Raw genomic sequence first — 17,036 nt, 5'->3', positions numbered from 1 at the left:
AATGGGTGGGTTGCGCTTCGGCGGGGCGGTGTGGACTTGTTGGGCCGAAGGGCCTGTTTCCACACTGTAATGTAATCTAATCTAATCTATACACAGGTTGGCTAAATAGAACTGTGAGGTTGTGTCAAGCACAATGCAAAACCTGTTAGTCTAAAACGGGATGGCATTTTATTTTAGACTAATGGTTTTGCCGCGGCTTTGACTCAAGTCACAGCAGGACTTTTTTGTTTTTGTTTGTTTAAAAAGGCAGCTCTGATTTTGGGGACTGGATTCGTGGGGGTGACGTACGAAGAAAATCCTCGAGAGCTCTGCTTTCGCTGTAGGGCCAGGTGCTCATTGCATATCAATACCCAGCTCAGAGCAGACACTCGAAACCTCTGCTTCTCCCACTCGCCATGGGAAACCGCAGCTTGGCTCATTGTCTCCTGAAACCCAGGCCGTTTCTGAACCTGTGTTTAAAATGTTCATCTGGCATGGGTGATTAAAGCAGAGGATGCTTTGAAGCTGCAAATGGAGAAGTGCGTCGGTGAGTGTCAAGGGGGCGGCAAACAAAGCTCAATTCATAGACAAGAACAAACAAGACAGAGAGAGAGAGAGAGAGAGAGAGAGAGGGAGACCAGAACACAACGACAGAGAGAGAGAGAGGGACCAGAACACAATGACAGAGAGAGAGAGAGAGAGAGAGAGAGAGAGAGAGAGAGAGAGAGAGAGAGAGAAAGACCAGAACACAATGACAGAGAGAGAGAGAGAGAGACTGACACAGGGATGCACAGACAGAGAGGGAGAGAGGGACCAGAACACAACGACAGAGAGAGAGAGAGAGAGGGACCAGAACACAACGACAGAGAGAGAGAGGGACCAGAACACAATGACAGAGAGAGAGAGAGAGGGACCAGAATACAATGACAGAGAGAGAGAGAGGGACCAGAACACAACGACAGAGAGAGAGAGAGAGAGAGAGAGGGACCAGAACACAATGACAGAGAGAGAGAGAGAGAGAGAGAGAGAAAGACCAGAACACAATGACAGAGAGAGAGAGAGAGGGACCAGAACACAACGACAGAGAGAGAGAGAGAGAGAGAGGGACCAGAACACAATGACAGAGAGAGAGAGAGAGGGACCAGAACACAACGACAGAGAGAGAGAGAGAGAGAGAGGGACCAGAACACAATGACAGAGAGAGAGAGAGGGACCAGAACACAACGACAGAGAGAGAGAGAGAGAGAGAGAGAGAGGGACCAGAACACAAAGACAGAGAGAGAGAGAGAGAGAGATACTGACACAGGGATGCACAGACATAGAGACAGAGACAGAGAGAGGGGGAAAGAGAGAGAGAGAGACAGAGACAGGGACATAAACACGCAGACAGAGGCAGACAGACAAACTTAGGGAAAGGGAGAGGGGGAGAGAGAGAAACACAGACAGACACAGGGACAGGAACAGAGAGAGAGAGAGAGAGAGAGAGAGAGAGAGAGTGTCATGGAGAATACAGAGGCAAGGGTCAGAGAGAGAGAGAGAGAGAGAGAGATGGGGGGAATGCGGAGGCGAGGGACACAGAGGTGAGGGACAGAGAGAGAGAGAGAGAGAGAGAGAGAGAGAGAGGACACAGATCCATCCAGAGTTTTTCCCTCAACCATCCCCACTGTGATCCGTTCAGCTCCCTGGGAGAGTGTCTCCCAATTGCTGGTCTGGTCACTGCTCCATGGACGAGCCAGAGCTCCATTTACACACAGGCTCCCCTGGGAAGTTTCCCATACTGCTCAGGCAGCTGTGTAAACAGCGCTTACAAAGACAGTGCCCGGTTAGCTGCTTTGTATAAAATGCAGAGGGGCCCTTGGCTTTAAACCAGCCTTTTCCCCGTTTCAGTCCACAATCAAAACGACAAGAAAATACCAACAAAATGGTCGGCCTGAGAGGGTGAAAGAAGAAATGGGATAAAACTGTCGGGATGAAGTGGGAAAGATTCCAAAACTGGGAGAGAGGCGGGTGGGAGGGGGGGGGGGAGGAGAAGATCAAAGAGAAAGTGATTACAAACACAGCACCTTCCCGCCTTCCAAAAGCTGCAATCTCCTCAGGATCTCGGAGAAACGTGGTCAGGTGACGTGCTAATGACTCCTGACCCTTTACCAGCAGCTGGTCACACCGTTCTGGTGGAAGCTCCTTTGTAGTATGGTATTCGGCAACTCCTTAACATCCCAGAGCTGGGACTGCTTCGACTCTAAACCCACGGCATTAAACAGAAACTAAAGTCGGATCAGCAGCAGCTCAAGGGCACAGTAACCAAGTCAATATTTCCAGGAAGATGTCTGAACGTCCCACCTGTTGCTGGTGAGTGGGGGGGGGGATGACGGCAGACACCAGTCTCTTGTGGTATTACTGTGATGGTGGCAGCTCCAGTGGGAGTCCCAAACGTCTCTATTCAATTCTTCAAAAACCCACCTGCCTTCGCCCAGCTTCCCATTCGTGTTCCCTCCCTCCGTACGGAGCTCGGAGTCGGTTCCGGCCGACTGTCGGTGTCTCCCCTCGGTCTGGGGGGTCTCCCCCCACCCCCTTCCCGAAGGATAGAGTTTCAGCCAGAGACTTACCGCTTGTGGGATAGCCTCTGCTTCTTCTTGTGGCAGTCCAAGATCCAATCCTTTCGGACCACACACCCGCCTTGTGACTTGACCTGGGTGTACTTGGGAGTGTTCGCAAAGGCACAGCTGTGGAGAGAGACAGAGAGAGACAGAGAGATTGGGGGGGGGGGGGGGGGGGGGGGGGGAAGGAGAGAGAGGTGGGGGGGAAAGAGAGAGGTGGGGGGGAAAGAGAGGTGGGGGGGAAAGAGAGAGGTGGGGGGGAAAGAGAGAGGTGGGGGGGAAAGAGAGAGGTGGGGGGGAAAGAGAGAGGTGGGGGAAAGAGAGAGGTGGGGGGGATAGAGAGAGGTGGGGGGGAAAGAGAGGTGGGGGGGGGAAAGAGAGAGGTGGGGGGGAGGAAAGAGAGAGGGTGGGGGGGAAAGAGAGAGGTGGGGGGGAAGAGGGGGGGGGAAGAGAGAGGTGGGGGGGGAAGAGGTGGGGGGGAAGAGAGAGGGTGGGGGGGAGAAGAGAGAGGTGGGGGGAAAGAGAGAGGTGGGGGGGAAGAGAGTGGGGGGGGAGAGAGAGGTGGGGGGGAAGAGAGGTGGGGGGGAAGAGAGAGGTGGGGGGAAGAGAGAGGAGGGGGGGAAGAGAGAGGTGGGGGGAAGAGAGAGGTGGGGGGGAAGAGAGAGGTGGGGGGGAAGAGAGGTGGGGGGGGAAGAGAGAGGTGGGGGGGAAGAGAGAGGTGGGGGGGGAAGAGAGAGGTGGGGGGGAAGAGAGAGGTGGGGGGAAGAGAGAGGTGGGGGGGAAGAGAGAGGTGGGGGGTGAAGAGAGAGGTGGGGGGGGAAAGAGAGGGTGGGGGAAAGAGAGAGGGGGGGGGAAAGAGAGAGGGGGGGGAAGAGAGGAGAAGAGAGAGGAGGGGGGGAGAAGAGAGAGGAGGGGGGGAGAGAGAGAGAGGAGGGGGGGAAGAGAGTTGGGGTTTATGTGGGTTGTGTGGGGGGGGAGGTGGGGGGAAGAGAGAGGTGGGGGGGGGAAGAGAGAGGTGGGGGGGGGAAGAGAGAGGTGGGGGGGGAAGAGAGAGAGGTGGGGGGGGGGAAGAGAGGTGGGGGGGGGAGGGGGAAGAGAGACAGACAGACAGAGAGAGACAGACATAGAGACAGAGAGGACATCAGAACAGGAACTGGCTCTAGACTGAGGATCTGCCTGCCTCTGAACACAACATGATCAACCCACCAGGTCCCCAACTAAAACGCTGTCTCTCCTGCTCCTCTGATGCTGCTTGACTTGCTGTACCTTTTCCAGCTCCCCTCTTTAGCGACTCAGACGTTCCAGCGTTTGTAGTCCCCACTGTCTCCAGGTTACTGTTGCTCTCTGCCTTGAGCCTATCGGCCTCACACTATCTGTCCCACGTCTGTGCATCCAACCTTCCCCGGGACTGTCACAGCACTCTGAACAACCTCACCTCACCGACGGTGAGAAACAGGCTAGGCCGACCAGCCCCTCGAACCTGTCCCCCTTTCCTCTCAACGGGATGATAGCGGATCTGTGACCCGATTTCGTTTCCCTTGGGCTAACAAGAACAAATCGGACAGATATAACATCAGCAACTTATCGACTGCCGTTTTTTTTTTGGAATAGAGCTGTTTAGACATTCTCTCACACCGCGTACATACAGGCAGACAGCGGAGGAAGAAAAGGTGGCCATTCGGGCCCTCTACCTGCTCCACCATTCGTCAAGATCTCCCTCTGCCTTACAAAATGCTTCAATGGCTCAGCCTCCACAACTCTCTGGAGATGTCCAAAGACGGTCAACCCTCAGAAAGCAAAACACCCTCCTCTCCGTTCCAAACAGGAGACTCCATTTTTAATGGCCTCCTGTTCCTGTGTAACAGGCTGGGGGGGGGGGGGGGGACTGAATGGCCTCCTGTTCCTGTGTAACAGGCTGGGGGGGGGGGGGGGGACTGAATGGCCTCCTGTTCCTGTGTAACAGGCTGGAGGGGGGGGGGGCTGAATGGCCTCCTGTTCCTGTGTAACAGGCTGGAGGGGGGGGGCTGAATGGCCTCCTGTCCCTGTGTAACAGGCTGGGGTGGGGGGGACTGAATGGCCTCCTGTTCCTGTGTAACAGGCTGGGGGGGGGGGGGCTGAATGGCCTCCTGTTCCTGTGTAACAGGCTGGAGGAGGAGGGGGGCTGAATGGCCTCCTGTCCCTGTGTCACAGGCTGGAGGAGAGGGGGGGGCTGAATGGCCTCCTGTCCCTGTGTCACAGGCTGAGTGAGTCTCAATGGCACCTCCTGCTGTCTCTCTCTGCAATGACATTGCCGGTTACCTACATGAGGTGGGTGCAGTCGGTTGACCAGTCACTCCGGTATTTGGCCCCCATTTCCAGAGCTTTGTCCCGCAACTCGGAGCGGAACGGGTTCTGGAAGCCGCTCAGAACGAAGACGGTCCCCTCCAGGATACGGTGGAACTCCACCGGCTCGCCAGATGCTCCCCGATGTTTCTTCCCCTTCTTCAGAAGGGACCCGGCAGCTTTCCTGGAGACACCCGGCAGTGTGGGGCTGAGGGGCCCAGCGTTCACAGGGGGCTCAGCTGTCAACCAAATGGGATCGTGGGTAGGGAGAAACGAGAGAGGGAGTTGGGGGGAGGGGGGGGGGGGTGAAGGGGGGAGAGAGGGGGAGAGAGAGAGAGAGAGAGAGAGAGAGAAAGGAAAGAAAATATAATTGTATTCAGCCCAGCATCTTCCAACATTTCAGCAATTCCCAGGTTGACCCACCCAGCCAATGGGATTAGTTGTTTGGAACTGAGGTCACGGTTGTCATAGAGCAAATGCAGCTCCCAATTTGCGCGCAGGAAGCTTCCACAAAGGATAATCTCTCAGGTCTCACTTCTCTTTTTCTGGAGGGCATGTCTGTTTCTCTCACATTTCTCCAAAGGAGACATGGTTCCAGATCATTTGCTTTCTCAATGACATTGGCTCAGGGATAAGTACTTGTTACCGGAATTATCTCCTTTGTGCCTTATTAGAATAGAAGTTACAGCATTTCTACAAAACCGACCCTCCGACAGTGAGGTGCTCCCTCAGCACTGACCCTCTGACAGTGCGGCACTCCCTCAGCACTGACCCTCCGACAGTGCAGCCCTCCCTCAGCACTGACCCTCCGACAGTGCGGCTCTCCCTCAGCACTGACCCTCCGACAGTGCGGCACTCCCTCAGCACTGACCCTCCGACAGTGCGGCACTCCCTCAGCGCTGACCCTCCGACAGCACGGCGCTCCCTCAGCACCGACCCTCCGACAGTGCGGCACTCCCTCAGCACTGACCCTCCGACAGTGCGGCACTCCCTCAGCACTGACCCTCCGACAGTGCGGCGCTCCCTCAGCACCGACCCTCCGACAGTGCCCACTCCCTCAGCACTGACCCTCCGACAGTGCGGCACTCCCTCAGCACTGACCCTCCGACCCGTGCCCACTCCCTCAGCACTGACCCTCCGACAGTGCAGCACTCCCTCAGCATTGACCCTCCGACAGTGCGGCACTCCCTCAGCACTGACCCTCCGACAATGACTTTATTTGACGAGTTAGGAAACTCTTTCAGACACCCGGAGAAATGCAATCTTTCATTACCGAACAGGATCCCAAAGCCGGAAAACTGAGACAGCAAGGAATTGCAGGAATTATTCAACTAAGTCTCTCTCTCTCATACACACACCCACACACTCACTAAAACACACACGAAGATTGAATGAGATTCCCAGAGCAGAAACAAGCGACACATCTTTAGCTTACTTTCCCTCAGCCTCTTACACACCATGTTTAATTCATAGCTCGTTTTGTTCTTGCTTATTTTAGGAACTGTATTGTCACATATTTGATGTCTGTCCATCACCCATCACGCACTCTCCATGAATTAATCAGAGATGTGCACTGATATTGGAAATCTCTACTCTCACCATACCGCCTCCCCCTCCTCCCTCCCCTGCCCCTGCCCACCCCCCCAAACCTCTGTCAATCACCCGCTGATAAATATAGACCTAAACCAACAGTGAAGCTTCAATCATTTCACACTTTGGGAAAAAAAAACACCGTTTGGTTCCCAGACAAAACCTACCCATTCGCTGTCACTGGACTGTCAGAGGAGACCTTCCTGTGTGCAAATTGGTTACTAGGCTTCCTGTGTTACCATCGTGACCTGAAGCACTTCACCGGCTTTCAAGGAATTGCGGAGCACCCTGCGATGACAAAAGGCGCTACAGAAATGCAAGTTCGTTTAAAGGCCGGTTAAGAGGATCCAATTAGGAGCAGGAGGTGGTCATTTGGGCCCCTCAAGTCTGCTCTGCCATTCCATACTTTGGTGGCTGGGGCTTTTCACCTCTCCGATACCATGAGCCGCTCCGTCTGACCTATACTCAAGGGACAAGCTACAAGCCGCTGGGAGAAAGAATTTCAGAGCTTCCCAAACCTCCAAAAGGAAAGAGTTTCTCCTCATCTCAGCTTAAAAAATGGCCAACCCCCCCCTCCTCTGAGACCATGCCTCCCATGTTCTCCGTTTCCTGGAGGGGAGCAGTTTATCGGGCTCTATGTTTGGAAACAGCTCAAAACGTATCGATCTATCACCAAGCTTTCAGAGCACTGCTCCTTCGCCAGACGTAGGAGGAGGCAGCGCTACGAAAGCTTGTGATTTCAAATAAGCCTGTTGGACTGTAACCTGATGTCGTGTGATGACTGACTTTGTTCGGCCCAGTCCAACCCTGGCACCTCCGCACTTTGGAATTCTTGGCGGCAGAGGGCTGTGGAAGCTACGTTTAAGGTCGAACTTGGAAGGTTTCTGATTCCCAGTGGAGTACAGGGTCATGGGGACGGGTAGGTCAAAGGGCACAAAACTCTTCGGATCGAAGGCAGGATCAGGCTCGACGGGCTGAATGGCTTACTCCCGTTACCCTGTCCCAGTGATTCTTTTTACCCAGTATAAGGTGAATTCAAAGTCCCTGCACAGGTCATTCTGCTACAATGTGCGTTTCGTTATCACAAGCGACTGACAAACTGGGGGCACGGTTCCTAAAGTGTGAACTTTTAAAGCATGCGTTGGCTGCGAGGCGATCACATCGCCAACAGTCAAAGCACTGTTTCTAAAGTATGATTTTTCCATAATGCGAGGTTGCACAAGGACACAACCACCCTCTCTCTCTCTCATTTGAGAAAGAGAGACAACTGATGTGGAGTTTACCCCGAGGGTCACCAACATCTCAGGTGAGAGGTGAAGCACACTTCCCAAAAACCTCGGTTGGTGCAGGATTTGAACGCTCACTGTTGGTGTCACTGCATCACAAATCAGCCATCCAGCCAACTGAGCTAACTCACACACACAGAGAACTGTTTGATATCCCTTAACTCACTCAATCTTTTTTCCTTCGGCCAATCTCACAGCTCTATAATTAACAGCTGATCCACAATCAAGAGCCAAGGCACAACCTTTTCTTGACCTCTGGGTGGGGGGGGAAGTGTTTCTGAATTTCACTCCCACAAAGCTCTGGCCTGAACGTTTCCGAGTCCCAGAGTCAACCCCCACCCGGTGGAATTTGTTTCTCTCCATCAACTCATAATCCCCTCAATATCCTGAAAGCACAATCAAATCAGACATCACCCTCCAAATTGTGTGGCACGGTGGCTCAGTGGTTAGCACTGCTGCCTCACGACGCCAGAGACCCGGGTTCAATTCCCGCCTCAGGCGACTGACTGTGTGGAGTTTGCACGTTCTCCCCGTGTCTGCGTGGGTTTCCTCCGGGTGCTCCGGTTTTCTCCCACAGTCCAAAGATGCGCAGGTTAGGGTGGATTGGCCATGCTAAATTATCCCATAGTGTCCAGGGATGTGCAGGTTAGGGTGGATTGGCCATGGGAAATTATCCCATAGTGCCCAGGGATGTGCAGGTTAGGGTGGATTGGCCATGGGAAATTATCCCATAGTGCCCAGGGATGTGCAGGTTAGGGTGGATTGGCCATGGGAAATTATCCCATAGTGCCCAGGGATGTGTAGGTTAGGGTGGATTGGCCATGGGAAATTATCCCATAGTGCCCAGGGATGTGTAGGTTAGGGTGGATTGGCCATGCTAAATTGTCCCATAGTGCCCAGGGATGTGCAGGTTAGGGTGGATTGGCCATGCTAAATTGTCCCATAGTGCCCAGGGATGTGTAGGTTAGGGTGGATTGGCCATGCTAAATTGTCCCATAGTGCCCTGGGATGTGTAGGTTAGGGTGGATTGGCCATGGGAAATTATCCCATAGTGCCCAGGGATGTGTAGGTTAGGGTGGATTGGCCATGGGAAATTATCCCATAGTGCCCAGGGATGTGTAGGTTAGGGTGGATTGGCCATGCTAAATTGTCCCATAGTGCCCAGGGATGTGCAGGTTAGGGTGGATTGGCCATGGGAAATTATCCCATAGTGCCCAGGGATGTGCAGGTTAGGGTGGATTGGCCATGGGAAATTATCCCATAGTGCCCAGGGATGTGTAGGTTAGGGTGGATTGGCCATGGGAAATTATCCCATAGTGCCCAGGGATGTGTAGGTTAGGGTGGATTGGCCATGCTAAATTGTCCCATAGTGCCCAGGGATGTGCAGGTTAGGGTGGATTGGCCATGCTAAATTGTCCCATAGTGCCCAGGGATGTGTAGGTTAGGGTGGATTGGCCATGCTAAATTGTCCCATAGTGCCCTGGGATGTGTAGGTTAGGGTGGATTGGCCATGGGAAATTGTCCCATAGTCCCCAGGGATGTGCAGGTTAGGGTGGATTGGCCATGCTAAATTGTCCCATAGTGCCCAGGGATGTGTAGGTTAGGGTGGATTAGCATGTGGAATGCAGGGTTACAGGAATATCATGGCAGGGTAGTGGGATCTAGGTGTGATGGTCTCTGGGAGGGTGGGTATGGGCTGAATGGCCTGTTTCCACACTATAGGGATTTGAGTGAATATAAAGCCCAGTGTGTGGGCTCCCTCCTTGTGATTTAACAGCCCTAGGATCAATCTGGTGAATCAACACTGCAATCCCCCCCCTAATGGTCAGGATCTCCTTCCTAAATGGGAAACCAGAGCTCCTCCCAGTGACTCTGGGTGAGGTCTAACCAGGACTCTGTACAACTGGAGCACCGCACCCAACTCCTGGTGCTCGAGAGAGAGAAACTGCCTTATTGTTTCTGTATCTGGTCGTGACCGTGTTATATTTCCTACCCACCAAGTTTTCTTTGGGCCTCAGTGTTTATGTGTGCCCCTCACTTTGCCCCAACCATTTCCCAGGTACATCATCTCTCTCCTTTGCTCCCTGTTAAAGGCAGCGACAGTCATTACTGGCACAGTCACAGGTTATTCAGCTCATCAAGTCCACGCCAACTCCGTTGTGGATCAATCCAGCCAGCCCCATTTTCCCCCACTCTCTCCGTGTAACGCCGAGAGTTCATATCCCTTCAGGGGTCTGTCCAATGTCCACGCGACATCACTCACCACCTCCTCTTGGGGCTCCTTCCTGTGGGCATTGGGTCTCTCCCGCTGCATAAAAAGGGTCTTCCTCACTAGCCCACCCCGTTGCTGCCTCCCTCCCCCTACTCCACAGACCTCATGCCCCAAAACCTTTCACTTGAGTCCACACTGTCCTCACACCGTCAGCCAATCGGAGGTTTCTCTTATTGGAATCCCATTATGGGCCCATACCCCTCTGCCATGCCATCCCTCAGTGACTCAGGACAACACATGCTTCCTGAAGCTATCCTGGAATCTATACCCCTTGCCTCCAAAAACCTTCCGGGGTAAACCTTCCGGAACACCTCCTTGTCCTTGCTAAAATGCGCTGTCTGGAATTCTAATTGTGGTTGACCTTGGATTTTGTAAAGTTGTAATGTGATGAGCTCTGCTTTCAACACTTCATCTCTTCCACCCAACAGCTCAAATGTCAGTTTGTGAACCACGTTGTAACCAGCATACCTTTGAACTTTTTCGTTGCAGACAGCGTTGGGCTCACTTTCTCGCTTGCCGCTTCAGGCCCTTCCCCGGGGCTCTCCTTTTTGACAGGAACGCTCCCCGTCCTCTCCTTCGGAAAATCAAACTTCCTTTTCCCTGGAGCCGGTTGCTGTAATGCAGATCCAGAGACAGCTCACCACCTGAATTCCCCGGGCAATTGTACACAATTCCCCAGCAACCCAGGGCCGTCACACTGCCTTCCTTTCAGCTTATCAGGCCAAATGACCATTGAATGCCTGTTCAGCGACTGGCCATTCAGCCCAGCTAATCGCTGCTATTCTCCTGTCCCGGAGAAGCCTAATCTGATTCTGTAACGTAAAGTCTCAAAGTAGACACATATCCTTTGCTTGATGGTTGGCAAATATACAAAGTGCAAAATTATATATGCCTGCCCCTGTATCTACAAACATCCAGTGTCCCAGCCGTGTTTCTCCATGTATGCGCACACGATAGTGTACCCTCCTTTTGCTTAATTCACAGCAGATGGGCTTCGCTGGCTAGACTGGCATTTATTACCCATCGCTGGCTGTCCTCAAGGCGACAGTGCCTTCTTGAAACGCTGCCGTCCATAAGACGAGACAGCCGAAGTAGGCCATTCAGCCCATCAAGTCCGTTCTGCCATCCAACGAGATCACTCATTGTGTCACGGACAGAGCCAGAGAGTCACAGAGAGTCACAAGAGTCAGAGCGTTACAGAGTATTACAGAGTCTGAGAGTCACAGAGATTCAGGGTGTGACAGAGAGTCACAAGAGTCAGAGAGTTACAGAGTATTACAGAGTCTGAGAGTCACAGAGATTCAGGGTGTGACAGAGAGTCACAAGAGTCAGAGAGTTACAGAGTATTACAGAGTCTGAGAGTCACAGAGATTCAGGGTGTGACAGAGAGTCACAAGAGTCAGAGCGTTACAGAGTATTACAGAGTCTGAGAGTCACAGAGATTCAGGGTGTGACAGAGAGTCACAAGAGTCAGAGAGTTACAGAGTATTACAGAGTCTGAGAGTCACAGAGATTCAGGGTGTGACAGAGAGTCACAAGAGTCAGAGCGTTACAGAGTATTACAGAGTCTGAGAGTCACAGAGATTCAGGGTGTGACAGAGAGTCACAAGAGTCAGAGAGTTACAGAGTATTACAGAGTCAGAGAGTTACAGAGTATTACAGAGTCTGAGAGTCACAGAGATTCAGGGTGTCACAGAGAGTCACAAGAGTCAGAGAGTTACAGAGTCTGAGAGTCACAGAGATTCAGGGTGTGACAGAGAGTCACAAGAGTCAGAGAGTTACAGAGTATTACAGAGTCTGAGAGTCACAGAGATTCAGGGTGTGACAGAGAGTCACAAGAGTCAGAGCGTTACAGAGTATTACAGAGTCTGAGAGTCACAGAGATTCAGGGTGTGACAGAGAGTCACAAGAGTCAGAGCGTTACAGAGTATTACAGAGTCTGAGAGTCACAGAGATTCAGGGTGTGACAGAGAGTCACAAGAGTCAGAGCGTTACAGAGTATTACAGAGTCTGAGAGTCACAGAGATTCAGGGTGTGACAGAGAGTCACAAGAGTCAGAGAGTTACAGAGTATTACAGAGTCTGAGAGTTACAGAGTATTACAGAGTCTGAGAGTTACAGAGTATTACAGAGTCTGAGCGTTACAGAGTATTACAGAGTCAGAGAGTCACAGAGTATTACAGAGTCTGAGAGTTACAGAGTATTACAGAGTCTGAGAGTCACAGAGTATTACAGAGTCTGAGAGTCACAGAGTATTACAGAGTCAGAGAGTCACAGAGTATTACAGAGTCAGAGAGTCACAGAGTATTACAGACTCAGAGCATTACAGAGTATTACAGAGTCAGAGAGTTACAGAGAGTCACAGAGAGTCACAGAGAGTCACAGAGAGTCACTCTATAATCTGACCTGACCACTCCTCAGCTCCACATTCCAGCCTTTTCCCCATAATCCTTGATTTTCTTATTCCTTAAAAACCTACATTTCAACCTTGAATGTACTTGGGTTACTTGCTTAAAAGAAATCAGTACTCTACACCGGTGTAAAATAACGATGAAAACTCAGTGTTGTGTACGTTACAGGTAACCAACAGTACCCTTTCACTCTTTCAACTTTTCCCAATACATTTCTGAACTTAAACAAAAGCTTAGCCCTTTTTGAGTTTGGCCTTCTTTCATTTTTTTTGATAGAATGGATTCCCTACAGTGTGGAAACAGGCCATTCGGCCCAACAAGTCCACACCGACCCTCTGAAGAGAATCCCACCCAGACCCATTCCCCTCCCCTAATACTCTACACTTCCCCTGACTAATGCACCAAGCCTGCACATCCCTGGACACTGGGCAATTTAGCGTGGCCAATCCACCCTAACCCGCACAAAACTGGACAGTGGGAGGAAAGTGGAGCACCCGCTCGGAGGAAACCCACGCAGACACGGGGAGAATGTACAAACTCCACACAGACAGTTGCCTGAGGCTGGAATCGAACCTGGGTCCCGAGCGCTGTGAGGCAGCAGTGCCAACCACTGAGTCACTGTGCCACCCCTATCGGTCCAGATAAGTGCGAGATGAAGAGCTTCAATAGCACGCCACGTTTCAAAGTCTGTATTGCCGAGTGGCTGTTCCATTCCCCCCTGTTTGTTTATCCAGCTTCTGACTTTAATACATCCAGATTATTCATCGCTACAAGGGGAGTGGTTTTCCCATTCTTGTTTATTGCCAGGGGTGGGTGGGTGGGGATGGAGTTGTCCCAGACTGCACTTGAGATTTATTCACAGTAACCTTGCATTGACAGGGGGGATGGTGCACAGGGGCCAAACAGGTAGATGACAAGACCTGCAAACGCTGAGAGAGACACAGCAATCTCGGGAAGGGGAAAAACCCAGCCTTGATGTTGGAACGTCAGCTATCGTTATCCATAGCTCAGGATACAAAAAAGTACGACTGGTACTGGAAGGGAGATTCCCTGAATTAACACACCAGCTAACGCCCTCTCTAAGCCGACTGGTGCCAATTCCAGCACTGACCTCCAGTTTTAGTCATCACCTCAAAAGATCCACAGAGTAGTTAGTTGAGGTCCTGGAAACATTGCGGCTTGGTACACTGCTTCGATACACCTTTCTATCAGTCGGATCACTCCCCAGGCATCTCTTCGGCAGAGAAAGAGAGATGGAGACTGGATAATCGTGCACATGACCAGCCCCCACTGCCCCAAATTCCACCAAGCCTGAGTGAGCTCTCAAGAGGGTGCACCATCTTCAGTGCACCGTTCATTATCTGGAGCTGGCGTCGACCTGACAGCTCCCACCTTCCACCTGCCCTTCCCTGAGTGAGTGGGCTTGAGCCAGGGAGCCAGTCGGAGGAGCAGGTGGTGGTGGTGGTGGTAAGCCGCGTACCTTTGCAGAGGGGGCGCTGGGTCCGGGCCTCGCAGGTTTCTCCTTTGCCGTGGACAAGGAGCTCGGAGATGTGACACCGCTCGCCTCCAAAGCTGCTGCCGCGTAGCTCCCCGTGGGCTTGTCGCTCACTGTCAGAGTAGACGTGGCTGGAGAAGGAGGAGAGGAATACAATCAGATGGCCGTGTGCACCAGGTCTGATGTCCACAACACGGGACAAAACGATGAGGCCGTCCCACTCGCATCCTCATAACCAACAGGATCGTGACATCGAAAGTGACTGTGAGATCGACATTAGGTGTGGGATATCTTCTACAAACTGCAGGTTTGATGGAGGTATCACCGGGCCACAACGGTGCAGGAGGGGGACTCACAAGCTGGTGACTGCAGTTCACGCAGCCTCGATTATCTGCTGGGGTCTGCTGACTAAAAAGACTCAGTAAACTGCGATGGTTTACAATTGACCTCGATTCGCTATGGGGTGCTATACAGAGAAACTGAGCAGACGACATTGCTATGGATCACTGCACAAAAAGACCCTGCAGACAGTTTACTGAGGTGTACTGTTTAAACACGCCCTGTCGATTGTTTACTGCGGTGTACTGTTTAAACACGCCCTGTCGATGGTTTACTGCGGTGTACTGTTTAAACACGCCCTGTCGATGGTTTACTGGAGTGTACTGTTTAAACACGCCCTGTCAATGGTTTACTGCGGTGTACTGTTTAAACACGCCCTGTCGATGGTTTACTGGGGTGTACTGTTTAAACACGCCCTGTCGATGGTTTACTGGGGTGTACTGTTTAAACACGCCCTGTCGATGGTTTACTGCGGTGTACTGTTTAAACACGCCCTGTCGATGGTTTACTGCAGTGTACTGTTTAAACACGCCCTGTCGATGGTTTACTGCGGTGTACTGTTTAAACACGCCCTGTCGATGGTTTACTGCGGTGTACTGTTTAAACACGCCCTGTCGATGGTTTACTGCGGTGTACTGTTTAAACACACCCTGTCGATGGTTTACTGCGGTGTACTGTTTAAACACGCCCTGTACATGGTTTACTGCGGTGTACCGTTTAAACACGCCCTGTCGATGGTTTACTGCGGTGTACTGTTTAAACACGCCCTGTCGATGGTTTACTGCGGTGTACTGTTTAAACACGCCCTGTCGATGGTTTACTGCGGTGTACTGTTTAAACACGCCCTGTCGATGGTTTACTGCGGTGTACTGTTTAAACACGCCCTGTCGATGGTTTACTGCGGTGTACTGTTTAAACACACCCTGTCGGTGGTTTACTGCAATGGACTATGCAGGAACCTCAATTATCTGAACAACACAGCCTGGGAGTATTTTGTTCGGATCATCGAATGCTGGATAATCCAATGTAGGATAACACATATTATCCAAGCATCGTGACCTTGTCATCTTATTTGGATCATCTGAAATCCAGATAATCAAATGCCAGATTTGAGAATGCGTTTCCTCTGTCATCATTTGAAAAGTTAGGGTCAACTATGTAATGTGGTGCTCATTTAACAGTCTCTACGGACCACAGTGTACACTAAATCCTCGTTCTGCACTCAGGACAGAGGAACAGTCTTGCTCCAGAAACCGCCCCTGTATAGGTCTCCTATCTATTCCAAGGGACCAAGTGATCAGACTGGACATGTCTATGAGGAAGAGAAAGGACTTGCAGGTCGCGAGGAGCCAGTGTACTGTTCTGCTTCAACAAACTCTGCTTCATAGTTAGACGACGTTTCTACAATAAAGGGCTGAGCTGCGATCCCAGCCACAAACCTGTCATTCTCAACAATCACAATCTCCAAAGGGATGTCCGTCCTTCGATCCCAGCAGTGCACCCGGCCTCACCCTCCGAGCTGTGGAGATACTGACCTGCAGGCGTGCTCAGCTGGGGTCTGCTGGCCCGGCTGAAGAACAGGCTGCCTGGCTTGAGGTTATCGTTGCTGCCTTCCTCCTCCTTCACCACAAACTGACCCAGTTTGGTGATCTTCTGCTGGGAAGACAGCCAAGTACAAAAGTTAAAAATCAGAAGTGCACGCTCGCTCAGCAATGTGTCTCTAAACCAAGGACAGGGGAGGGATCCAGACAACCATCTGCATTATCTCGTACCCTTGACATCGTAAAACATTTCAAACAGCAATGATCAAATAGCACGCCGAATCACACAGGGAGATATGAAACACAGGGAACCCAGAAAGTTGTCAAAGAGGGATGTTCATGGAGATCACTCTCCCTCCTCCACAACAACCACTAACCTCCTCTTTCCCTACACCCCCCTCCCTATCTCTGTAACTCCCTCCAGCCCCTACACCCCCTCCCTATCTCTGTAACCCCCTCCAGCCCCTACACCCCCTCCCTATCTCTGTAACCCCCTGCAGCCCCTGCACCCCCTCCCTATCTCTGTAACCCCCTCCAGCCCCTACACCCCCTCCCTATCTCTGTAACCCCCTCCAGCCCCGACACCCCTTCCCTATCTCTGTAACCCCCTCCAGCCCCTACACCCCCTCCCTATCTCTGTAACCCCCTCCAGCCCCTACACCCCCTCCCTATCTCTGTAACCCCCTCCAGCCCCTACACCCCCTCCCTATCTCTGTAACCTCCTCCAGCCCCTACACCCCCTCCCTATCTCTGTAACCGCCTCCAGCCCCTACACCCCCTCCCTATCTCTGTAACCGCCTCCAGCCCCTACACCCCCTCCCTATCTCTGTAACCGCCTCCAGCCCGTACACCCCCTCCCTATCTCTGTAACCCCCTCCAGCCCCTACACCCCCTCCCTATCTCTGTAACCCCCTCCAGCCCCTACACCCCCTCCCTATCTCTGTAACCTCCTCCAGCCCCTACACCCCCTCCCTATCTCTGTAACCCCCTCCAGCCCCGACACCCCCTCCCTATCTCTGTAACCCCCTCCAGCCCCTACACCCCCTCCCTATCCCTGTAACCCCCTCCAGCCCCTACACCCCTCCCTTTCTCTGTAACCCCCTCCAGCCCCTACACCCCTCCCTATCTCTGTAACCCCCTGCAGTCCCTACACCCCCTCCCTATCTCTGTAACCCCCTCCAGCCCCTACACCCCTCCCTATCTCT

At 52.3% G+C, this 17,036-nt stretch overlaps 1 protein-coding gene across 1 annotated transcript in view; it reads right to left on the bottom strand.

Moving 5' to 3' along the window:
- Nucleotides 1-2,027: 2,027 nt before the first annotated feature.
- LOC140458870 (DNA repair protein XRCC1-like) overlaps nt 2,028-17,036 on the bottom strand; it is a 30,775-nt gene continuing 15,766 nt past the window's right edge. The window contains exons 6-10 of the mRNA XM_072553588.1: nt 15,826-15,946; nt 13,937-14,082; nt 10,515-10,659; nt 4,879-5,137; nt 2,028-2,702 (exon numbers count right to left, since the gene is read on the bottom strand). Of these exons, the coding sequence (XP_072409689.1) occupies nt 2,582-2,702; nt 4,879-5,137; nt 10,515-10,659; nt 13,937-14,082; nt 15,826-15,946 (792 nt within the window). The 3' untranslated portion in view covers nt 2,028-2,581. The remainder of the gene's footprint in view (nt 2,703-4,878; nt 5,138-10,514; nt 10,660-13,936; nt 14,083-15,825; nt 15,947-17,036) is intronic.

This window comes from Chiloscyllium punctatum, chromosome 34 (genome assembly GCF_047496795.1).
Source record: "Chiloscyllium punctatum isolate Juve2018m chromosome 34, sChiPun1.3, whole genome shotgun sequence".
Taxonomy (NCBI): Eukaryota; Metazoa; Chordata; class Chondrichthyes; order Orectolobiformes; family Hemiscylliidae; genus Chiloscyllium; species Chiloscyllium punctatum.
This window is presented reverse-complemented; position numbering and strand designations above follow the sequence as displayed.